The sequence below is a fragment of the Typopeltis vanoorti genome, chromosome 26, assembly GCF_054136105.1.
Source record: "Typopeltis vanoorti isolate ZY-2024b chromosome 26, IOZ_Tvanoo_1.0, whole genome shotgun sequence".
Taxonomy (NCBI): Eukaryota; Metazoa; Arthropoda; class Arachnida; order Uropygi; family Thelyphonidae; genus Typopeltis; species Typopeltis vanoorti.
Genome location: NC_143574.1, coordinates 22,112,356 through 22,139,503, shown reverse-complemented (window position 1 = coordinate 22,139,503; position 27,148 = coordinate 22,112,356). Strand labels below are relative to the sequence as shown.

The 27,148-nt window shown below is 34.1% G+C and overlaps 1 protein-coding gene across 3 annotated transcripts in view; it reads left to right on the top strand.

Annotated features, from left to right (window-relative positions):
• The window catches only part of Ctl2 (Choline transporter-like 2), a 278,235-nt gene that overhangs the window by 26,155 nt on the left and 224,932 nt on the right, over nt 1-27,148 (top strand). For all 3 annotated transcript variants that reach the window (XM_090414973.1, XM_090414971.1, XM_090414972.1), the window contains 2 exons: nt 14,356-14,404; nt 23,332-23,405. In XM_090414973.1, the coding sequence (XP_090271099.1) occupies nt 14,356-14,404; nt 23,332-23,405 (123 nt within the window). The remainder of the gene's footprint in view (nt 1-14,355; nt 14,405-23,331; nt 23,406-27,148) is intronic.

The window sequence follows — 27,148 nt, the reverse complement described above, 5'->3', positions numbered from 1 at the left end:
AAATAATATTTACAAGTCTAGCCTTTGTCATGGTGGATTATGTTGGATTCTGAAGAGAGTATTAATAATTTAAATTTCTCTTCATTCACAATCCAACAACAGCCATATTGCCAAAATGGAGAAACTTTTTTTTGTGTAGATAGATGACCAAACTAGTCTCTTGTGTTCATTTCCTTCAATACTTTTTCATTTCTAACTTTTTTTTTTGTTTGCGAAAATTATTCTAAATTTTTTGTTTGTGTAGTTGATGTAAACAAATGCTTCATTTGCATCTGTTATGCGCATGCTGTATATATGACTACTTTAAAGGGTTATAAAGCCATTACATGCATCTACAAGTGGGAGGAAAGCAATGATTCATATTATGATGAAATTCTCTATACTATAGTGGTCTGGAACCTTATGTCTTATGACCAGAGTATGCCTGCATTTAAGAGTGTAGAGCAGATATTTGGGTTGATCAGAACATTTGTAATGGATAGTCTGAAACAAAAGTCTTTTACATCGAAACTTTGAACTACATTTTTCATTTCTTAATTCTGAAATCTTATACTGGAATATATATATACATGACGGAATCTAATCTTATAGCAGTTGTGTATGCATGATGAAGGAGAGGGGTTCACAGGATCTAGTTTTCTTCCCTCATAGTGATGCATATTCTTACACAAAAAGATCAGTATGCTAAAATGGTGAGTTATATGTTATTTTGGAACATGCACATGTTGAATTTTGTCACTAGTTAATAAAATTGATATATAATAGTAACAACGTTCATAAAAGAAATCAATTTCTGAACTCTTATTCCTCTCCATTATAAAAATTTTACATTTAGCGTGCGTGTATGTGTGTGAGAAATGCTGTTTATGCTGCCATTTTATGAATATTTATATCCTCTTTGCATTATGGAGTGTTCCTTCTGTACTCAGGAAAAGAAATAGAGATAATGTGACTGTTTGTGGTCATAATAGGGAGACAGCAATAATAGTTAAGAAGTATTAATTGGGAGACATTATTTAATGGAAATGATATAATGCAAAATGAATAACGTTCAAGAAAGTCTTATAATTTAATCTGTGTATTTTGAGAAGTAAATTTCATAATAAATATGGAGTCAGTGCTATAAATGATAAGTTCTTATTTCTGGCAAAGAAATACATTGTAAGGAACAATTAGGGGGAAAAAAGCATAGATCTAATTAAAAACAGTCTTTTGTTAGATAGCATTTAGTAATTAAAAAAGTATTTTATTAAATAACATAGTAAATAAATAATATTAAAAACAGCTTTAACTTGCATTTTAACATGAGTCTTAGATTTGCCCAAGTTCCAAAGGAGCAGAAAGATGGCAAAATGTTCCTCTCATAAAGGGAGAGAGTGATAAAACTAAGACTTCAAATTATAGGCCAATCTGCTTGTCTGGAGTTGGTCTTATTTAGAGAAGCTAGTGAGGACAAGGATTCAGAATTGTGTTGACAGCAGTAGAATTCTTTTTAATAGACAGCATGGGTTTGCCAAAGGAAGATTGAATTTTAGCAATCGGCTTACTTATTATAACAAGGTGATGAATACCTCGGGCATGGGAATGTATATACAGTAGTATGCTTAGATTTTGCAATGACTTTCGATAGATTGCCACACAACAAACTAGTAATTAAATTGGTACAGATGGTGTTGGATAGTAGATTAGTATGTTGGATTAAAGATTGGCTGTTTGATAGGTATCAGCAGCTAGTATGGGGGGGGGCAGGGGAGTGATATCTCAGTAGAGGAAAGTCACTAGTGATATGCCCAAGGGGTCTGTTTTGGGTCTATTGTTGTTTAATTTGTATGTAAATAACATTGGAAAGATCTTAAATGATGATATACAGATGATGTTTGCAGATGATGCAAAGTTGGGGAGAGTTATGAGAAGTAGAGCAATGTTGTATCTTTGCAAGAGGACCTAAATAGACTGTCTGAATGGATGCGTGTGTAGGGATATCAGTTTAATATAGCAAAGTGTAAGATTTTAAAATTTGGGAAGCAAAGATGGGATGCAGAGTATAGGATTGGTGGAGATATTTTAGAGGAGGTGGTGGAGGAGATGAAAAATCTGGGGATGATAGTGGATAGGAACTTGAAATTTCATGGACATTTTGCTAAAATTATGAGGACAACACAGATAATGGGAATGATGTGGAGAACACTGACGTGTAGAAGTAAGGATATTTGAATTCTGTTGTACAACATCATGATCAGGCTGCATGTGAATTACTGTTCCACAGATTTGGGCACCTGGTTTTCAAAAGGATGAGTTGTTGGAGTGGGTTCAGAGACGATTGACTAAATTGATTTTTGGTCTCTGGAATGTGGAATTGGAGGACAGATTGAGAGAATACAAATTATAGAGCCTAGTGAATAAAAGGAAGAGGGGGAGACATGATTGAGATGTAGAAGTTGGTAAGGGGTAATTACCAGATGAGATTTTTCATAGAATATCTGAAGATGGGGAGAAGAGGCCATCCCTGAAGCTGTATAAGTGTGTGAGCAAGGGGGTGAGGAGTAGATTTTTCGCATAGAGTGGTGGGTGATTGGAATGCATTGCATGAGAGCGTGGTGAATGCATTGACAGTGAATCCATTTAAGTTGAGGTATAATGAGCTCAGCATTCGAGAGTGGTACCTCCCACAATGAGTGTCTTGGCTCCATGGAGGTTTGTTGATGATGATGATGATAATAATAATAATAATACAAGAGATGTAAGTGGTTAACTGAATGGTTAATAATTTAAAGCAAACTTTGAATTACAGCTAGCAAGGAATGTCATGATCAATGCAAAAAGCTTTTATGGATTGTGAAAATATGTAAAGATAATGGAGACAAATTATGCATAACTAATTGCAGGAATAACTTTGAATGATTCAGCTGGAGTTGCAGAATAATTTAACAAGCATTTTAAAAATTTGCATGTAAACCCTAGTCAATTAAAGATAATCAAAAGTGAACTGATTAAATGATAAGGTTGGATTGATAGGAATGATATGTCTCCTTTTGTAGTAAGTGTGAAAGGGTTAAACAGTTCACTTTTTGATTATCTTTAATAAATTGCAAAGGTTACTTCAATTCATAAGGGTGGTTCATAACATAAAGTGGAGAATTATAGATCAGTTAATCTTATTGGATAAGTAATAGAAAAATTAATTAGAAATTGTATCCCATAATTGCTTGATGTGAAAAATATAGCTATGTTTTCAATGTTTTATGAAGAGATATTGATGGAAAGAGATCATTGTAATGGTTAAGATATAATTTATTCAAATTTTTACACAGCATTCTATAACATGCCAGATAAGAACTTGCTGATTAAAATGAACAAAATAGTTATTGATGTTTACCTAGTGCGATGAGTATGCAGTTAGGTAACAAGAAGTAGTATTTAAAAGGGAGAAGGTTAAGAGCTAGGTAGATTAGTAACAGATTACTTTCCAGAATTCAGTTTGAGGCTCTTTTTTGTTAAACATATTTTATAAATGATATAGGTTCATTTATTGAGAGTAAACATTAAAAGGATGTTTAAATGTGGGTTTTCTCCAAAGACTGCTGCAATCCCACAACCTCATTGAGTAACCTGAAGGATCATTTAACTCAGTTTCTCAATCACTCAGAGATACGCAGTGTCAGCGTACCCTATCTCTGACAAAGACCACATCAGTAGACGTTATACCATAGGCACACATCTAAAGAATGTAGTGATCAAAACCACTGCAGCACAATCCATATCCACTGAAATTATATCAGTGGAAGCCATGGGTGTCTGCAGAGGATGGAGGGACAAACAGGGAACCTGCCCCCCCAAGGATCGAGTAAAAAATTCCATAAATTATACCATATTTACTCGAATATAACTCGCATCCCTGATTTTACTTTACGAAAAAAAAATTAAAAAGTTTCACATATACCTCGCACACGAAAAAACATTTAAACACGTTCACGTCGGGGTGATAGTAACTCGCTCCCTGTGATAAACAACATGCCCTCCCCAACAAGAAAAACTTGTTTTTCTTGTTGGGGAGGGCATGCACTTTTTCTCGACAAATAGTGCAATTACAGACTTACAGACAACTGGGATAAAAATGCCACTAACTAATGAATCACATGTCCCCTCCTACAGAAACTATGCTGTATAAACTCAAGCAAAACCATGTGTTGCACCAGCAAACAGTATCCAACTAAAAACTATCATCCAATTTTTCAATTTCAAATAAACAAATAAGTGTTTGTTTGGTTGCATTTGAAATTTTCAGTGTCATTAAGTGGGAGGTGGATCTCTAAAGTCAGTGGGAGGCAGACCGGTTTCGACCTTTATTGAGGTCTCGTCAGTGGGAGGCAGATCTCTAAATCCAGAGTCATTTAATAATAAGATGGTACACTGGTTGTTAACTCGTATAGGTAAATATGACCTCTCCGTTGCTTCCGGCTTAGTGTCACCACTCTGGATCTGCTTCCCACTGACGAGACCTCAATAAAGGTCGAAACTGGTCTGGGTAGTGGCCCTTCCCTTAATGCATAGCAGTATACATGTCTGCAAGGAGGTGTGCTTTGCATTATGGGAGATACTCAGACAAGGAGTGATGAGAGTTTGATCCACCTTTGCTAGAAGTTGTCAAGGGAAGTACCACCTTACCTCACTCCTGAAGATATTTTCAGGTGCAAACTTTGTTTGCTTACACTTGGATAAAAGATTAAACTAAATTGATTATGGAAATTGAGCAGGTATGCCTTCGGATACACAAGTTTGATCCGATTCCTGGGACATCAATTCAAAATGACTCTGACGAGTCAATTTCATCAAATAATTTATTAGAATATGATATTGGTTCTTAAGTTTCCACTATAACACCAACTTTAAAATTCGAAATACTTTCTTATACTTATGTTCCCAATGAGGATTATAATTTCAAAAAAGATTCTTCTGGAGACCCTTTAGATTTGCTTGGTTAGAGGAATACTCACCATAGTTTTGTTAATTCAAAACTGCAAAAAGGTGTATTTTGCAAATATTGTGTTTTGTTTGTATCAAAAGCACATCAGGGCTGTCAAGGTGCATTTATAAAAACTCCATTTATAAAACATAAAGATTTTAACCAAGCTGCCAGAAATCACGTCATCTCAATGGCACAAAGCTGCTATTGATGCACAGAATTTTATAACAATCCACAAATATCCAGAAAAAGATATTTGTCAAATTGATAAATCAGTACAAAATATATAGAGTTCAATAGAATTAAAATAGTTCTATTTTATCAGCCACTGTATTTTGTGCCACACATGACTTGCCGTTATGGGGGAAAAAAGGAGTGATTCAGGAAATTTACATTTATTTCAATTTCAGATCGAAATGGGAGACTTAATTTTAAAAGATCATTTGATGAAAGCTCCCAAATGTCTGGTACACTTCTGTATGAACTGAACATCAACTAATAGAACTTTGTGTAATGGAAATATGAGAAAGCATTGCATCTGCTGCAAATAAATCTATTGGATTTTCAATCTTAGCTGATGAAACGGAAGATATTGCTGGAATAGAGCAGCTTTCACTTGGCATTAGGTTCGTTGATGGAAATAAAAATATAAGGGAAGTATTTTTAGGATTTACAAAACTATGATATGGATGAAAAAAGTATTAGTTCTGCTATTTTAAATAAATGTACTGAATATGGTTTGGACATGACCAAATTAATTGGACAAGGATATGATGGCTGTGCATGTATGGCAGGAAAGGAAGCTGGTGTTCAAGCCCAGATGAAAAATATATATCCAAAAGCCACTTATGTACATTGTGCTTCTCACAGATTAAACCTAGTTGTGAATGATTTAAGCATTGTACCAGAAGTTCACCAGACAATAGGAATTATAAAATCTATAGTAAAATTTTTAGAGAAAATCCAAAACAAAGAGCCACCGTACTAACAATTCTTTTACTTTCAGAAACCAGATGGACTTCCAAATATCAAAGTATATCGGTTTTTTCAACTCATTTTCAATAAATTAGAAGAAATGTCTATGAACTGGACAGGATCAACACATCAAGAAGCGTATTGCTTAGTAACATCATGTAGTACTTCAATGTTTATTATTTGTTTAAACATAATATCAGAATATTCTGCTATTTTCAAATATTGAGGACTTTCTTAAAATATTTGCATTTCATAGGGAAAAATCTGAAGAAAAGTTTGAAGAGATTTATAAATTTCACTAGATATGGCTGAAAAATTAACAATAAAAATAGAAATACTTAGATGATGTTCCATACAGAAATATAGGTGCAGTTATCCTGGAATCACACCTGAAGACTATTATAGGCTTTGAATATTTATCCCATACTTAGATTCTTTAATATCATCCTTAAAATCAAGATTTTTCTAGGATAACAAATTGCATTTTCAGTATTACAATTTCATCCCAAAATATTCTAAAAATAGATAAAATAAAGTTCCAAAACAATGTCAAAAGAGTAACGAAAAATACAATTTACAATATTTATAAGAAATAGAAGAAATAACGTGGTATGAAAATTGGACAAATTTTCCTTCGACTGTTATTCCCCAAACTTTACCAGAAGTTTTGGAACATTGCGGCTATTTCCCTTCTATTAATTTGGCAATAACTATTGATATGACATTACCTACTACGACTTGTACCGTTGAAAGAAGTTTCAGCACCTTGAGATGTGTGGAAACATGGTTAAGGTCCACTATCTCAGAAATGCATTTATCAGGTTTATGTATGATTAATGTGCACAGGAAGAAACTAGAAGAGGAAACTGTACAGAAGAAATTTATTTTTATTGAAAATGTCATCAATAGGTTTTCATGCGATAGACAGAGAATTCAATTCTTATACGATACGTGATTATTGAAATTATTATATATCTATATATATATATATAGTATGGCAAAGTGCAGGTGAGCCTGTTAATTTTTAAACAGAAGAGTGCATCTCTGTATAGCAATTGCACTGTTTCAGTGATGAGAGGACCATAACTGAAAGCCTTTAGCACTTCATAAAGGTACTCATGCTCTACCCTGTCAAAAACCTTCAACTGATCAAGGCTGATGAGTGCTAGGTTTTCATTTTGGCTGTTTGCGATGTGGATGAGATCTCTTATTAAATGGAAGCTATGTATCGATCTTCCTGGAATAGAAGAAGTTTGATGTCGGCCAATTACTTCAGGCAGTGTTTACTTTAGTTGGTTTGCATTAACTTTTAGGAATGATTTTGCAATCTGTATTGATTAGTGAGATTGGATGCTGGTTTTGGATGTCTTTGTGGTCTCCCTTCTTTGGTATCTTTTAATGCTACTGAGGTCGTGACAGATTCTGGGAGCCCATTGAGGTAGGCTTCTTGCAGTGTTTTAAGGAGAAGTGGTCCGAGTTGATTTCAGAAGACTTGGAAAAACTATGTTGTGAGACCATCAAGGCCAAGAGATTTATTCTTTGGCAGGGATGTGCATGCAGTTTTCAGTTCATCTAGAGTGATTGGGTTTTCTAAGTGATTTTGATCTGTTGCAGAGATTCTTTTTGTTTCTTTCAGTATTTCATGAATGGTGTGAAGGGATGTTCCTGTAGAGCTGTATGCATTCCTGTAGCATTGTAGGATTTCGGAAGTGATTTTACTTGGATTGTCTGTGATGCTGCCATCTTGAAATCTAATAGCGGAGATGCAGTCTGCTGCCTGGAATTTTTTTCCCAAAGAGGAAAAAATATTTGTTTGTTTAAAATTTGTGTATGCCTGAAAAATTTATTTGTGTATGCCGCGATCTAAGTAGGGCAGCCTTTGCGAATACTTGTGTCTTTGCATGGCTTGGAGGGTTGAATTATATTCAGTGCTTTCTTCTGGTAGATACTGGAGCTGTTCTTCAAGTTGTCAGATTCTAATGTTTCTCTCTTGATTCTTCTGGTGACTGTAGATCTGCGTGAAGGATTTTATTCGTGATTTTAGGTGGAACCACCATGTTTTCATTGATTCTGTATTCCCTTTCGAGTGAGTGAGGTTAGTTATTAAAGTCTGAGTTTTTATTATATAATCTGAATCTTTCAGAAGGGCATTGTTGAAGATCCAGTAGGCACTTCCTGATATGGATGCTTTCAAAGATAATGAAAGCTGCAGCTTTATGAAGCAATGATCTGAGATGTAGGAAGGAATATGTGAAATGTTTCTAACTAGAGGAACAGTGTGTTTGGAGATGTAGTATCTGTCCAGTCGTGCTTGGTTGAGAGGCCTATTAGTTACTGTGATTGCTGATCTCCATGTATAGGACATCTTATCTGGATGCTGATTCCGAAAGACATCAGCGAGTTCATTATCATTTACTAGTATTTGAAGTTTGTTTATTAATGAACTACGATATTCAGCACATTGAAGTCTGTCTTTTTCTTGGTCAAGAGTGCAGTTAAAGTCTCCAGCTAGTATGATTTGTTCTTGGTCAATACTAGAAAGATAGTTTTTGAATGAAGTCCAAGATTTGTGATGCCAGAACATCTTGCTGTGGTATGTAGATATTGAACACATGCAGAGTATTATGATTGGGTGTATGTGAGCATAGAAGGCATATCCTGATATATCTGCAATCACTTTAAATTTGTAGGGGATTGATGATGTACACCTAAGCTAACCCCTGCTTCATGGTGTTGTTGGGTTGCAGAGTGATGTAGGTCATAAGGCCACTATGCCCGTTTTCTAGATAAATTAGATGAGGAGTTGATATTTGTTTCTTGTAGAAGTATTAGGTCTATATGGTATTTCTATACCTGGTCAAGGACTATTCTATTGTGTAAAGCAGAGGCACATTCTCTTGCATTGAGAGAAAAAAGACTCAATGACATTATGTTTATGAAAGTTTGATTGTAAGTTGAATTTAATATTGGTCCTGGTATTATGCTTGTAGCCCATTAATTAGGTAGTAGATTCACTTGCTCCTGTTAACTTCTGCTCTGCTCTTTTTACATTTCAATTTCGAGTGTACATCCTGAAGTTGAGATATTAGTTCTGGGATTTTTGTGGTGTATTTAAGGGCTATAGTTAATTTGTGAGGGGAGCCTCGCACTTTTTGTATGAAGGATGACAGCTGCTTCATGGTTAGAGGACCATCAGTGTGGGGAAGTTCGCCCTCAGCTTCTTCCTCTTCTAAGTCTTCATGTGGAAGTACAGTTTCCTCATCGCCTGGTAACTCTGTTCCTCCTTTGCTGGCTGCAGGTGATGAAAGGCTATTCTGAGTATTTTCTTCTATCAAATAAGGTTTTGAATTAGTTTGAACCGGGGTTGGTGATTCTGGTTTGTTGTGTCCAGGGATTGCTTATAATTAGTTCATCCTGGTCATCTCTGTTAGGAGGGTCCATGTTTTCATGCTGTTTGTTAAGTTGCTTGATGTGTGACTTCGTTATTAGAGCTTTGTATCTCATTACTCCTCAGACATTCCAGAGCAACGCGAACCTTGTCTTTTCCAGTTCGGGATTTTCTTGGCTCTGAAATTCATGATGAGGAGAGGATTTTCAGTTTACTTTTTTCTATGCTTTGATTTTCTTCATGTATAATGTTGTTCTGTTCAACTGGTTTGTTATTCTGGACTGGGATATTTGTTGATGAATCGTTGGAAATATAGGGACTGTGTTTCCTAATGTGACCCTCTTCATGACAGAAGAAGCACTGTGATGAGACGATAAGTAGAAAGTGTAGGTGATTCCATTTATGTCCGTGTTGATTAACTTTGGCAGGTTGTGCAGTACATCGTTGTTTGGAAAGTGCATTAATGCCTGTCTTCAGAAGCTTTACACATGGGCGAATTCGGGCTTTTTCATGGCTGCTGACAATGTGTGTATTTTTTCTGTGACAGAACCATATCTTGATAATATGGATCTCATGGGGAATTTCAGGTGGAATGTTTGATACCATTACTTTTGTCAGGGCCAGAGCTATTGGGGCTGCTTCGAAGTGATGATTGCCTGCATCGATGCGTTTTTGCAGTACCGTTTGTGCCCATGAGATGTGGCTGAAATACACCTGCACAGTACCATCGTACAAAAAACATCACAGCTACGTGTGATGTTTTTTGCATGTACAATTTTGGCGATTGCTATCAGATACTCTTCTAGTGCTATGTTTTCTTTGGTGACGAAAATATCAATTCCATTTTCTTGGGAAATGACATTGGTAACAGTGGTAGTTGTTTTTGCATTAATAGGTTTACTGCTGGCTGATGTGGCATTCGTATGTGAGATCAGTGTTTTGGGGGATGATAGGATATTTTCATTAGATACAACATTAGTATGAGGATTTTGAATTGCCTGACCTGTTTTCCCTCTCTATAGCATCTGTGAACTTTGCTCTTCCTTCCCGGTCCAAAGTCATAGGGGGGTTCTTTGTTTTGCTAAGTCAATGGTAGTACAGGAATGTGCGGCTGGCATGGCAGGTAATCCTTTGCCAGCAATAGTCACAGGTTAAGGAGTCCAGCTATTGCATGTGATGAGTAAGGAATTATGCCGTCGAAGTTAAAGATAGATAGGAACTAATACAGCAGGAAAAGGAAGCCGTCATAATTCATTCATCATTACACTTACATGTACAAAACTGGTATGAGCAGATAGCTCTCAGATTGAGAATATATCTATATAAAAATGCAAGTCCCTATTTGCGGATACTTTGCCATATTCTTGAGGAATCAAGCAAGGATGTTCTCTCTCTGGACAAAAAATTATACACACTGGCCATAGAACCTTTCTTAAAAAGAGTACACTACATCATAATCTCCAAACGAACCAGCATAACAGAACCACATCAAAAATAAGTCTATCAGCATATGCCGATGATGTCACAGTAATAATTTGTAATGACGAATAAATGACAGTAACCCAGGAAGCACACAGACTATATGCACAAGCCTCAGGGCCCAAATTAAACTCTGCAAAAACCACTGGTTTGTGGTCAGGCAGATGGAAGGCCAGAACTGATTCTCCAATTGAACGTACCTGGTCAAATGAAAGAGAAACATACTTAGGTGTACACCTTGGCAACACCAAAATATATAATGCACTGAACTGGACTCAGCTACATAACGATTTAAACAAGTGCTAGGAAAATGGAACAGCATTCGTTCAATGTCTTCACTTAGAGCCCTAATAATCAACCAGATGGCTGCGAGTGTGCTATGCATACCCTCAAAGTACTAACACTCCCTGAAGACTTTCTCCATCACATTCAAAAGGAAATTGCCTTTTTTCTCTGGAACAATACTAACTGAACAACATATTCTGAACTCTGCAAGCCACTCAGTAAGGGAGGTCAAGGCCTGTAAAAAGTCATTTTTTGTTGTGTATCTTCCAATATATTTTATCAAGTTTAATAAAATATATATATATATATTAATTCTTGTTTCCTTTATATTGTAAATTTATATACATTATGTATGTGTTTTTGTATTGATGCAATACATTCTATAATCTACTTGTGAAAATAAAAATTTATTGATGTAATTATTCGTCTCCAAGCTTTGCCCCCCTCCCCCCCGGAAAATTTTCTGCAGATGCCCATGGTGGAAGCCATGCCCAGAAGTGATACCAATGTTAGAGTAATGCAGAAATCATATACTTCCCATACACAAGTAGTGAAAATGTGCATCTCCTTATTATTAAAATACTCTGTATCAGAGATAGATGTTGAAAGATTTTTCACTTGGCTATGCTATAAATTAAAGATGCCAAGAAATTATATTTTTGGTTTAATCCTTTATCCAAGTGTAAAATCATATACAAGTAGCTCAGTTGTGAAGATATTTTACTTGCAAACTTTGTTTGCTTACACTTGGATAAAGGATTAAATTTCAATCTGGAACAGTAAGATAAACAACTCACTAGCTTCCAACTTTTAATAATATTGCTTCTCCTCCTCCTCTTCTATTACAGAGTAAAAGGGCTTTTGGCAACCTATGCAGTAAAATTATTATGAACATATTATGAAATTATTATTATAAGTGACTTGCCAATACATCAAGACAACTCTCACATAGCTGCTCAGAGACTGATATCCAGATAATCTACCTAGAGAACTGCTGTGTCAATGTTGCAAGAAATTTTTCATATCACTTCATCCTGGAAACTACATGCATCAGCACACTTCTGATCCAACTATCAGACTAAAGAGTTTTGATATCTATGGTTTACACTTAACCATGACAGGACATGGGAGATGTAAACATCTCCCATGTTCCACAAATGAACTGACACTCCATATCTGTGACGGTGACGATTTAAACCACATCGTTAACTATATTGGTGCCTCCATAGCTCAGTTGGTATAAATGAGCTCTTTGGTTGGAAAGTCCCAGGTTCACATCCTGTCTGTGATGAGAGGAAGTTTTATCATGTGTTTACAGTCAAATGATGAGTTAGCCTGTCTCATATGTAGGTGGAATATTTTTTCCTCCTGGAAACTCAGGTTTTTTTGTCTCTCAAAAAAAAACATGCAAACCAGCCTCGTGAACACACATCTACAGACATGATACTAACTGCAAGATGGAAGAAATTAGAGCCTCACGAACTTTTCTTACTACTTCACATTATATGATATGATACTTGATATCATATGATATCATACAACCTATATGATACTTGACATGACAGGATTAATTGCCTTGTGTTTTATCTGGGAACACTTATGAGCTGTTTTGATGTTAAACCTTATTGTGAATTCTGTTAAACTATGATGCATTTTCTGTTTTATATAATAGTTTCACTTGATTATTTTATTATCATTTTCTATATGTACATCATTCACTAAATAAGCAAACAAATTTAAGATTTAGGAAAAGATGTGATAAATAAATGCTGACTTTTAACATATCTGGTCTGCATTTGAAGTAGATATATTTTAACTATTGGTTTTGTACTTGGTTTTAATTATTAATATTAGAGCTGTCTTTTAATATAAGTTCATCTGAACCTTTAGGATTAGCATAATTTTTTAAACTCGAAGCATCAGGTGTTAAAACATTCCTTACAGTGTATACAGAATGATTTAATACCTGTTGCTTCAAGTGTTGAACAAACTTGATTTTAAAATGTTGAAAGTTTTTTCACTTGGTTATACTATAAATTAAGGATGTCAAGAAATTATATTTTTGGTTTAATCCTTTATCCAAGTGTAAGCCAACAAAGTTTGTTCCTGAAGTATCTTCAGGACTGGGCAATTCACAATGACTTCACATCACTTGCCTTAGTATCCCATAATGCAAAGCACGTATCCTTTCAGACAGGTATAATACTATGCATTATGAGAAGAGTCTGACTTCCACTGATGAGACATCAATAAAGGTCGAAACCAGTCTGGGTAGTAACCCTTCCCATAATGCATAGCATACATGTCTGAAAGGATATGTGCTTTGCATTATGGGATACTAAGGCAAGTGATGTGAAGTCATTAGCCTCTATGTACAAGTTGCCCAGTCCTGAAGATACTTCAGGCACAAACTTTGTTGGCTTACACTTGGATAAAGGATTAAACCAAGCACAATGCGTGTTATCTGAAACACATCACATCGAGCATGTAAAGAATCTTGTCACAGAATGCATATAGTCGATAGATCTGACATATTTATATATAGTATTAATCACCATATGATGGCATTAATTAGTTTTTCTTTTATGCCAAATTATTGGCTATGATAGAATCTAACACAAGAGAGACATTAACCACACTGTTTAATATTGTTGATTACTTATTGAAACTGTCTTTGTTAAAAATAATTTCAGAGCATTCCCATTTCCTGTAACTAAAAGAATTGCTCTCTTTATCATCTTAATCTGCTAATACAATTGGATTTGCATTTCAGTTATGACTTCTTAAAGAAGTTTCATGTTAATGATTGTGAAATGTATATACATTTTTTAGTGATTTTTCAGGAATTAATAAAGACTTATATAAATGTATATAGTAGCCTGTATTCAAAATTATTAAGAAAATGTTAGTTTTTGTAATATTGTGAAATAATTCATTGCACATCCTTTGTTGTGCAATGAATTGTCATCCTTGAAATATATGTAATCCTGTGGCCAGATTCAAACTCACAGCCTGTTGGTTGGAGAGCACTATCTACTTGACCAAACAGGCTGTCTGGCCATGAATAGTTATTATTTTGAATGATAAAATATATTTATATGCATTTATGAATTTTGCTGTTTTAGTTTTAATTATCCATAGTTTGATTACCCATTGTCCAAAATATTAATCAGAATGCAGTAAATAATGAATGTTACATATTGCAGGCTATTTTTACTTGGCACATGACTGACATAACCATTTCTCCCTGTCTCTCTCTTTTTAGGAGACCCATTTAAATATGATCCTGAGTTTACAGGTCCTGTTAAAAGCAGGTATTTTTTATTTATTTATTTAGTTTTTTTTTTATTTTCTAGTGAAGTTATATAAAATGTGGTTATGTAACTGCAATTAAATAGTAAACAATACCAAATAAAATAATAAAGATGAAAGCTACATAACTGGGAGGGCATATCTACTTATCCTTTGAGGAATGCAGAGAGATACTTGCATTCCCTACTGAACAACTATTATTACATTACGAATCTATGTGGATGTTGAATGAATAAGATTGGTTAGCAATTCAGGACTTTTCATGCTGTATTAGCTGAAACTACATATACATCTGGCCAGATGAACATTGTCATTGTTTATTGATGTACAAGTGATATTCATATAACACAGCAGTTAAATTCTTATAAAATCTCATGTAGTGCAAAATCATGCTATATGGGGCTAACCATTAAAAAAAAAAAAAAAAAAAAAAATGAGGATAGGGGGAGTTTCATTCCAAAAGCTAAGAAAATTAAACCGCTTTAATCTTATAATTATTGAAAATGTAATTTTTATTAAAAATAGTAATAACTAAACATCTCTTACAGACTGTGATTTAATTTTCTTCATCGTTGCTGGGGTGTGTGTGTGTCCATGTTTTTCAGTAATTTTTGAAGTTCCTCTGGATACTTTTTGGTAGCTTCATTATTAGCTGATGCACTTTCACTTGAATTCTTATGTAATAAGAAGTATTTTTAAATTGCTCAAACCAACTTTTATTGGCAGCAAACTCAGGGTATTAACAGAAGATTTTCTATTTCTTTTAAATGGTTATAAATTTACATCTAATGGCAATTTGGAATTTAGCCGACCAAATTGTATTCTTATTGGTTAAACCAAAATAAAAAATGATGGTACGACATGACAAAATTTCATGCCGGCTGGGGTGTCGCCTGGTTAAACAAGGCTCCCATTGTTTTCCTCAGGGAACCAGGACGAACAGCGAAAAGTCAGCTACTGGAACAAATCTGAAAACAAACCCCAACTCAACATCACCAGAGTTAAAGATCGATACTATCAACATAAGAAGCCTGAATGGCAAAGAAATGGAGCTAGCTGAGGAATTAGATAAGTACCAGATCGACATAATAGGAGTGACTGAAACAAAAGACAAAAACTGGTGAGATGTTTCTGAGCAATAAATACAAAATGTTATACTCAGGCAATGACAAGGAAAAGAAGGAGTAGCCATAGTATTCAACACAAAATACGAGGCTAATCTTCTTGAATGGCAGTCAGTCTCAAGTAGACTAATATGGGCAAATATGAGAATGGGAAACTGGACAACACCCCTTGAGGGTACATGGCAGGAATTTGATGATGATCTAATGTGATTTGTTTTATACTACTATCATCAGTCCAAAATTGAAAAACTGAGCACTTTTTCCATTTTCTCAATTATTGGTGCTCAGGGATGAGCTGTCATATTTGTGGAAGCTGAATAGCAGTTCTAATTTTCTGTTAATTTTCTTCATGATAAGGATTATTGCTTTGTTTAAATTTCAACTTTTTTTTTTCAATGGATAATACCTTTTCCCCTTTTTTTAAGACAATCCAACATTTGAATTTTTGATTCTAGAGAAATAGTTTTTTTGTGTAGTGCTTTTTAACTTTCATTAGGAATAATTTAGTGTCGGAATTTAATTAACAAAGAAATGATTCTAATATGGTTCTTAAGAACAAAGTTTAGTAAGACATATCTGGAAAAAATTATAAAGATCAAATAAAAACCAAAATAACCTTATAAACCTTAAATGTCACAACTTTTAATGGTTTCAAACAAGCACAGGTTCAGTAGCAAGAGCCGTTATGGGGAATTCCCAACAGAATAAAAAATGGGGGTTTCTCAGTTTTTCCCCCCTCTCCTTAACAACCAGCAAGCCAACAGTGGGATTCACAAAAGAATGAAAATGTTGAAAAATTATCCAACATAATAGCAGGGTTTTCCTGCACAAAAGCTCAAAAATGCCATGTTGTGCAAGGATTTTCTGCAATTCTCTAAATGTGTTAGAGCAAAACCATGTTGTAGAATTACCATATCATATAGGGAATATTTTTCAGAACTTTTATTCTATGGTTTCCACCTCTTTGATCAACTGTTTTTTTTTAACTCAGCTATCAGATAAATAAGTTTTAAAACTGTTTGAATACTGTCTTGTATAGAGCTACTTCTCAAATATGCTTGCATAAATCTTACCCAGAATAATCAGTAGGGATTATTGCATAAATCTTACCCAGAATACTCAGTAGGGAAATTTTGCTGTAATTCTGATGTACAGTTTTATTTCCTTTTTTGTAAAGGGGTACTATGATATCTTTACTCCAATTATCTGAAAGTGATTATGATGACAGATACACAAATTTGGTATGAAAATTAGCAATAAAAAGGCAAACTACAAAAATAAATAGGGAAAAAAAATCAACTGCATTCTTGGTATTGAATCTATATAACAAATTATCATTTTGACTACAGTGATCTGTCAGTTATCAGACCTTCACATGAACAAACCGTCAATTAACTGGCCCTTGAATAGGTTAGTTAGTCAAATGGCTTCTGGTAGAGCACCATATAATTGTACCTTCAATTATCCAATCCTCTGATCATTTGACCAGCTAGTTGCTCTCCTGCTGTGTTTGGATAATTGAAGAATTACTGTATTTAGCCACAATTTTTTTAGTGAAGATAAGTTAAATGTGGCAATAGATAACAGAGAGTAAGGGTTTGAAGGAAGCCAACTAATTGATAAATTATGTTGACAGAGAGAAAGCAGCCAGATTAGAAGTATGTAAGGTAGTGTCAAAATCAATTTGACTAAGCCAGCAGATGTAAAAAATGACCAATCTGAATAGAGATAAATGATAAAGAATACATGTTGAACAGGAGATGGTTAGAATCTTATGAAATCATGTGATTGGATAGGATATTGACTCATGAAAGCTTTCAAGGGTATTAATTGACAATGCCTCTGACCAGGCTGTTAGACAGATTCACATCCCCTATATACCACTTTTTGATATCTGTCAGTCAGCCATTCTCTTATCGACATTTTATTTCTTATCTAATATTTTATAATCCAGTTCCATATTCTGCAATTTATGTAACAGTCTTCCATTTTGTATTCTATCAAAAGCCTTAGCCAAAAGTATTATGGTGTATTCATTCCCTTTGTCTAACTCAACAGTAATATTATTATAGAATGTGAGCAAATTGCTCATACACAGTCTTCCCTTAGTAAGCCCATGGTGTTTATTTGAAAATATAGATTCTCTGTTGACTCATTTTAGTATGCAAGCTTGAACCAACTTTTCCAAATAATAATATATACTAATGTACTATACTATTATGTATTAGTGTGTGTGTATTATTAAGAGAGACCTCCAGGGAGTCAGAGACTCATCAAGGGAGGCCACTCCCTTGTTTTTTCTCCACCCTCCATAAATTGAAAAATTCAATCAATTGAAATCCTGTATGATTCTTTCAGAAGTTTGTAAGTCTCAATCATATACCCCCCCCCCCTCTTTCTCCTGTTTGCTAGTGTCTGCAGTCTACAAATTCTCAATCTGTCTTCATAATTGGTATTCCACAAACATGATATCATTTTTTAACACTCTTCTTTGTACTCTCTCCAATATATCAGAATCACAACAGAAACCAGGAGACCAGACCTGCGCACAATAGTCCAGGTGAGGTCTTATCAAGGCCTTGTAAAGAGGCAAAATAACATCCTTATCTTTATATGTGAACGTTCATTTCAGCATTGCAATTATCTTTTGAGTTGTATTTGCAATCTTTGTCACATGGCCCCTGCACTTCAACTTCCTATTTATTAACACTCTAAGATCCCTAGCTTCATCAGTTTCTTCTAGCCTAATCTCACCAATATAATACAACATTAGATATCTAATCATGCCGAAGTGAATGACTTTACATTTACTCACATTGAACTGACACCCATTTTCCCATGCCCACAATTCCAGCATATGCAAATCATTCTGCAAGCTGTATATCAGCAGCATTCCTGATTACTCTACCTAACTTTGCATCATCAGCAAATAGTTGTATGTCACTTGTTAAATCCTTCCCAATATCATTAATGTACAGATTGAATAACAGTGGACCAAGTACTGATCCTTATGGTGCACCACTTGCTATTTTTATTTTATTTATTTATTTTTTTATTATTAATTTTTGTACTGATTATGGGCAGTACTACCCTTACATCACGTCCAGACATCTCGTCCAAACTTGATATAGGGCTAAGCTTTTATGTGTTTTACTCTATGCCTGTTCTAGTTATCATTGTAATCATCATTGTAATCATTCTCTAGTGGCAATGCCATGCCACCAGTGTGCCATGTAGGACCCTCAAGGAAAGAACTTTTATATCCTTCTGCATAAGCCCAAGCTGTTTTAAGTCCTTATAGCTATCTGTGCTCCATATGCCATGTAAAGAGATGGTGGTGCTGGTAAACTTCAAAGTTGCCTCATGCTCCTCCTGTATCTTACTAACTTGATCTTGGTTATTCTTCTAATCATCATCATCATCATCAAGGATTTAGGCCTAGCATGGCCTGTTCCGGCCTTAGAAGTCATCGTTGAATTGTTTAATCGTCCTGGTTTTCATTTTCCTAATGGTGTTATTCTTCTAATAGTTTACCTTATTATTATGGCTATAGACTAGTGGGTACCCTGTTCCCACGACCTGGGCATCAACTACCCATATGTCACCATCTCTTTTAATCACTAAGTCTAGCTTACGCAAACCCGTGGGGGTCCTATAATGTGGTTCCACAACGGTCTCCAAATTTTTTTTCTTAAAGAGGTTGTTCAGAATGGAGACCACGGCATAAGAAAAGGATGAAAAGAAAATTATCCTTTTCTTATGAATGTCTTGCTTAATAAGATTACACATCCATTTGACTCCTGCTCTATTATCTTTTGAACTCTCGAGACACATTCTGATACCGCATCGTTTAAGTATTGTTTAAATGCTTCCCATGTACTGTCGATATTCTTTCCATCCAGCAACTGATCTCATTCCACTGATCTCGGTATACTCCTCAGTTGGTCATAAGTTCCTGCTTTGTAGTTCAGCACGTAACCTTTTCTGAATGGAACATTCATAAACTTAGTCACTTCCCAAGTGAGTACCGCATGATCACTGTCACCAACCAGAGGCAGAATAGTTATCTGTTTAACTGAAATGCCCTCTGATACTATAATCAAATCTAACACTCTTTGACCCGAAGTTCCTTCTGTCACATGCTGCTTGAGGAAGTTGTCCCGCAACAGCTCAATAAATGCAGTTTCATTTTTGTCATGAGATTCTACTGCTACCCAATCAGTATTTGGATAATTAACATCTCCCATTATGATTACTCTTTTCGTGCTCATCTTTTCTATTTGGTGATGCATTTCTTCATGACTAGCAGCCGATCCACCAAGAGGAATATTTTGAACAGAAGGCATGATTGTTAATGGGTTCTTCCCTTTCTCTAGTAAATTTATTCATGGAGTGGTTTGAAGAGAATGCTTTACACTAGCAGGGAACCATGACCTAAAGTTTGATTCAGATATTTTTAAGATATATTCATCATTTGACCTAGGTCATTATTGGAGGCCTGAAGTGGCTTGAAAAAGTTCCATGTTTGGTCTCTAGAGCAAAGCTTCTGGACTGTGTAAAAATAAATAAAAAAATTTAAAAAATTTATAAAAATGGACAACAGAAAGAACTAAAGTCCTAATTTGATGCCATGTACTGCTGGATGAAGAACAAGCTGGGTTCAGGTTAAATAGAGGTTGTTGGATTAGATTTTCACTTTAAGACAAATAGTTGAGAAATCATTGGAATATTACAAGGATATGTACTTAAGTTTTGTAGATCTGGAAAAGGCATAAGACAAGGTGCCCAGAGAAAAGCTTTTCAAAATACTTCAATTATATGGAGTGAATGGGACATTATACAGGGCAATACATAGTCTGTATTTAAGTTATCAGTCAGCAGTTAGAATTGATGGAAATACAGGAAAATGGTTTGATGTAAAATCAGGTGTAAGACAAGATGCACATTATCTTCAGTCTTATTCATTGTCTATGTGGATCACATGAAAGAAAGTGACATCAAGCCTGATATTAGAATTGGAGATGTCAAACTTAGCTCTTTGCTTTATGCAGATATTGTACTCCTAAACATATCTAGTGCAAGTTTCCAGGATTCGTGATTCACTAACTAAATTGAATAACAGCTGTAACAAATTTGGCATGAAAATCGGCAATAAAAAGACAAAACTATAAATATAGGCAGGAGCATAGAAAACTTCAACTGTATTCTGAATGTTGATCCTATAGAACAAGCAAAATATTTAGTTATTTAGGCACAGTTTGTAGTGAAGATTGCAGGTTAAATCTGGAAATAGACAACATAATAAGCAAAGCTACTATGGTGGGTAGCTAGTTTAATAAATTTATATGGAAATAGAGAGAAATTAGCCAAAACACCAAACTAGCAGTATACAAGACAATGTTTAAACTAGTTTTAAGTTATGGTTTAAAACTGATCAAAGACTAGAGGAGCATAGAAAACTTCAACTGTATTCTGAATGGAGATCCTATAGAACAAGCAAAATATTTAGTTATTTAGGCACAGTTTGTAGTGAAGATGGCAGGTTAAATCTGGAAAAACGCATGTGACATTTCAACAAAGTGTTTGGCGAAATTTGCAGGATTTTTTGTGTCACACGACACAAATAATTGCAATTTGCAGGATTTTTTGTGTCGACCACAGATATGTAGTTCTGAGAAAAATTAGAGAGTGAATCGAATGTATCAATGGCAGAATTATATTAAAAATGAATATGTTAGAAAGGAACTTGACATTATTAGCATTCAAGAATGTGTCAGCAGAGCAATCTAAGGTGGTATGGCCACTTAAATAGAATGGGGAAGGAAAAGTTAGCAAAACAGTTGTTTGATGCCAAGATAGCAGGAAAGAGACCCAGAGGAAGACCAAGATCTAGGTGGATTGATTCTCAGTCAGAAGTGCCTTAGAAGCATGAAATGTTAGATATGACAATATTGAAGTGGTCAGAAGGAATATGCTGATTTGTAGGAAAATGTTGTTAGGAGATTAATAATGTAAACTTATTCATGTAGTACTTATTCATTAATAACCTGAGCTCCTTGGGGCTACATATCAGAAAATTGATGATGATGATGATGTAAAATTGATAAAAATGGTAAAAAAAATCTTTAGCCCAGCCATAGTACAAATGTATTATAGGTTTACTAAGAATCTTTAATGGGTGGGAACCACATAAAAAAATTAAAAAAAAAATCTTTCTGATGTGAATTAAACTACCAAATATGAAAGATGACAAGTTGATGGTCGTGAGACAGCCAATTTATACAAAATAAGAGAGAAATTAACCAAAACACTAAACTGGCATACAAGACAGTGTTCAAATCAGTTTTAATTTATGGATTTAATAGTTTTGGTAGTTGTATGATATTAAAAATGAAGACATTAGAAAGGAACATATGTTCCTTTCTAATATGTGCAATCTAAGCCAGGATCACTTTAACAGAATGGAAGAGGAAAGGTTGGCAAAACAGGTGGTGTTCAATGCTAGAATAACAGATAAAAGATGCAGAGGAAGATGAAGATCTTGTGGATTGATGCAGTTAGTGTGTGTCTTAGAAGCCAAAAAATGTAACTTCTGACAATATTGGAATTTGGAATAATTCGTAAGACACTGCTGATAGATAGTTAGTTGAATCTTGTTGTACTATCATAGTATCTAATGCATTCCTTAAAGATAAGGGACAGAAATTTAATGGTAATGATTGACATTTGGAAGGTTGTCTCTTATGTTTTCTTATTTTTAATAGCAATCTATAATTATATGATAAAATGACTAGAAATATTAAAATATAATGTTTAGTTTTGTTTTTATTATTGAACCTACTGTATGTATATTGTGTAAAGAATCATGTATTGCTTGTATTCATAGTTTAATTCTGTCTCTGAAACACACAAATTCAGTTCTGAATGTGATTTAATTTGTCAGATGTTCTCCTGAATTTGTAGGATTGTCACGTATAATAGAGATAATTATTGGCTTACACTTCTCATTATGTTATCTCAACACTATGATAAACTTGCTTTCCCTCAGCACTATTGCACATACCTATGTTTAGGTTAATGGCTACACATATACATTGTGACCTGTGGAATAGTTAATTCAGCATTTACTTGTTTTTGTATCACCACTGATAAAATCAACATATCACTCTAATGCTTCTGTTGTTGTCTCTCTAGGTCTCATTTATTTATGCAGCATAGTAAACACTCTTATGCCAGCTGCATTCTTTTTCTCTTTACTACTGAAAACTACTTACCAAAGCAATAGCTGCAGTATTGTTTTTGAAGGGTTTATATTTAAATCAGCTGGGTTTATATTTAAATATTCTGATCAGGAGTTTTTTTTTTTTTTTTAAAAAAAAGAGAAGGTAGATGGCAGACTTGTCAGATTGCTTTTAAGCATTTTGATAGTGTTGTAGTAGCATACATTTTTGTTCTTGGCCTAGTTCCAGTAATTGCATTATAGGGCAGAGTTTTATGTAGTGTGAGATGTTACTGTCCAGAATACAATGCATTTTTACTTAAAACTCTCTTCCAAGATGATAGTGATCCAATGTGCAAGGCATGTGTTGTTAGTTTTAAAAACAGTAATTTAGGGATTAAATAATTCTCTAAAGCAATTGAAATAACTGGTTTCCCCTCTACAATTATTTTAAGATCGCAATAAGGAATTTTTGTTATATTAATGACAAATTGTTTCAAAATAAAAAAAAATTGTGTGTTATGTTTTATTTTTGTATTGATAACATATACATATGTGATTAATGCGACCTTTAATTGTTGTATAGGAGCTGCACTGATGTGATATGCCTTTGCTTGTTCCTAGCATTCATTGCTGGATGGATAGTGGTTGCTTGTTTCGGTAAGAAACAAAAGTTTAATATAGAATAGCATTTTTTTAAAGCTATAGTCATAATTATCAGTCTTTTCACATACAAAAAGCTTATGTAGTAGTAGTCACTTTAGGCAAAGTTAATTGTTCAGCTGTCAGTTGAATATTATAATTGAACAATTATAATATACCATATATAATATTATTATATTATATATGGTATGTTATAGTATTGTTATATGCATTCAGATCTGGATCATGATTTATACAAAAAAATGGTTGGATTTAGCTCAGAAATGTATGTGACATTGTATGAGGCATACACAATTTGTAATCATTGGTTATTCAGTTGCTGTTCTGAGAAAAGAAAGATTTATTGTAACAGAATATTTGTATGATGATGATCTATAAGCAAAATCATACAAATTTCCTTATGTTAATTTGGCTATGATTTTGATGTTTTCATATTATGTTCGTAAATAATTTGAGTAAAATGCTACATTTTAGATAAATAAATGCATCAGACTGTTTCAGGCTGATTATATTCTTTGCAAGTTAGCAGTGGCTGACGACTTAGAGCAGTGGTGGCAAACCTTTTTATGTCCGCATGCCAAAATTTTACAAATCAAGTTGTTGACGTGCCCAGCACATCAGCAACTAATTAATACAACACTAATTAATTAACATTAATTAATACAAAATTAATTGTAGAATTTTATTGAGACGAGTTTAAAAATTTACATAGAATTTCATAAAAATGAACTCGTAATTTGACATACGCATTGTCGTATACAAATCAATAAACCTATTATTAATTTATCAATATCAATTTATTAATGAGATTTTTACCATTTTACATTAGATGCTGAATGCTTTATATCAAGTTCATATTTTGTCACTTTTAGTAATACACACGCGGAACTAGATTCATCAGTCATTCTCATAATGTCGTTTTACTGACGACGTTCTGCACACAACTTTCCAGAACATAAAACACATATTGCTTTATTGTCTTTATTAATCATGCCATACTCTTCAGTCCACCAGCTTTGGAACTCTCTGCTGCTTGACTGTGATAATTTTCGTTAGCAATGTTCAGTAGAACTCTAACAAAATAATTCAAAACTTAAATCAAATGCATTTTTTATAGTTAGAAAAAAATCAACATTTTATTATATGCCTAAATTAAATTATCTTTATAATTCCCATTTACAGTAGCAAAAACAAAACAGTGCACATACGCAAAAATAATGCACTTGCCGCTGCTTATTTCTGCCAACTGGCCGATGCTCGGTGCGAAATGCATAACGAATGCATGTGCGATTAGAAAAGGGAAAAGTCAGGGAATCCTAAGGACCAGTCATTCTCAATTCTTTTTCTATAAGACTGTATTTTTACTGTATTTATATTTATTCTTACTGTATTAGAGGGCCCAGTCCCAACAAACTTGCTCGTAAATACTATTATCATTTTTTTAAAGTTCATACATTAAACTAACGTTTAATGTTGGATTTAATATCCACTTAATTTATATAATTTTGTATCGCCGATGAAGCCTTTTGGCTATTTATTTTAGTAAATAAGTATTAATAATTAATTATGGCATAATCATAAAGAGTATTAGTAAACTTATAAAAGTACGCATTTAAATTAGTTATCAATCACAGGACTAATGCTACAATATTGTAGTTTCCTCAGGCCAGCATCATTAAATTAACTTGGTAAGATTCATTGACAAATCCCATTCTGATCACCAAAAATTTATAATATTATTCAGTATAAAATTGATTATTGTATTATTAAATTGATTTTAATGATGTTGGTTTGAAAAAAAAAAAACTGTAGTGAGAAAAATATTTATGCATTGTAACTCACCATATAAGTCAGCGGAGCAGGGGAAGCAGCAGAAGGATGTCGACTTGTCGGCGAACGCTTACCATCGAATATAACTTGCCCTCGCATATAACTGGCACCCCTGATTTCACTTTACAAAAAAAGACATTAAAACGTTTTGCATATATACCCACACAAAAACAACACACCTTCCCCAACAGCCATTATATACTGTAGATGCAAGAAAAAAAAATTTGTTTTATTGTATCCCTGAATAAGGTACAGAGGCTTTTGCAGTCTGTGTAATATATTTCTCAACAAATATTGCAATTAGAGACAGCTGGAATAAAAACGGCGCTAACTAATGAATCACATGTACCCCTTTCACAGAAACTACGATGTATACATGCAAGCAAAACCGTATATTGCACCGGAAACACAGTATCTAACTAAAACTCTTGTCTAATTTTTCAATTACATGAAATAAGTGTTTGTTTGATTGCATTTGAAATTCTCGATGTCATTATGACAGATCACAAAGGCTAACTTCAAATTTAATTCTACCACAAATTGAAACATGCCATATAATGCTTGTGTGAGTTCCCCTTCCAGCTCAAACGCAAACAAGGCAATAAAAATCAACCAAGGGGTTGAAACTTTATGTGAGTAGAGCCCACCGGTAATGAGAAGTTCTGTCGGAATGATAAACGACACCCCGTTGTTAATGTCTTAAAACTAAGAAATATATAATGAATGTTGTTATGACAGTTGCAGATGCTATGGAATTCAGTTGAAGAGAATTAGCATTTCAACTCAAAAATTGTCGGTTCCATTTGTGTTTAAAGGGTCGCATGATCTTTTGTTAATACCACACCAATCAAATTCATGTCTTCATAACTGCTCTCTCCTGTAAAATAAAATTTAACTTGTACTTATTGTAACAATTTAAAAAAAAGATTGAATAATTTATAAGCGTATTAAAGGATACCATATGTAAATTGTTGACGTGCCACAGGTTCGCCACCATGATTTAGAGCATCATTTGAGTAAAACTGTTAATAAAGTAGAAAAGAAAGAAGAGGAGCTGTCTTACCTGAGAGTGGATGACTCATGCTGGCTGATGAACGAAGGGACTGGGTAAGAGGTGGATTAACTTTTGATTATGTATTGAATGGATAGAGGGAGACTAAAGAAAATAGGAGAGAATGAGAGAGAGAGAGACATGAGGATTATATGTTAAGCAATTAAATTGAAATGGGGGATGGGATTAATAAGGAAGATTTCATCTTTTTGTTACAAAAGTAATTTACACACACTTAATTACACACTTCAACAGATATAATCCTGTGTCCAAATATATTCTCATGACTCAATATAGTGGAACCAAGAAGTTAAAGAAGGCACTTTGGAAAAGAAAAAACCATACTGAAAGTTCCTAGGAAATGAGTTGACAGTTGTGCTAAAAGAATACAGAGAAAAATGTAAGAGCTAAGCCATGCATAAAAGTATCTAAACAAAAGTTATAGGAAGACTTGAGTAAGAACATAGAAGATAAATACCAGAAATAATCAAAATGTTCTCTAGGCTATTGAAAAAGTTTTGAAATAAAGGAAAGAGTTCTGTAAAAGAAATAAGAGGTAATAAAGATGACATAAAAACTTAAGATAAAGATATTGTACATCTTCAGTAATTACTTTGAAAGATTACTAAATGAAACGAGTTACACTAGCATAGTGATTAGAAAATTCCCAACAGAAAAACAGTCAGGAATACATATCCATACTTGAAGTAGAAGGCCTTGGTGACTATTTCTGCTTTAACCAGATATGTGGAAAGGCAGCTGGAATAGATGAAATTCAACTAGAAATGCTCAAATATCATATAGATCATTTTAGTCCTTTAGTATATCACAATCTTCAAAATAATTAAGACTGACTGCA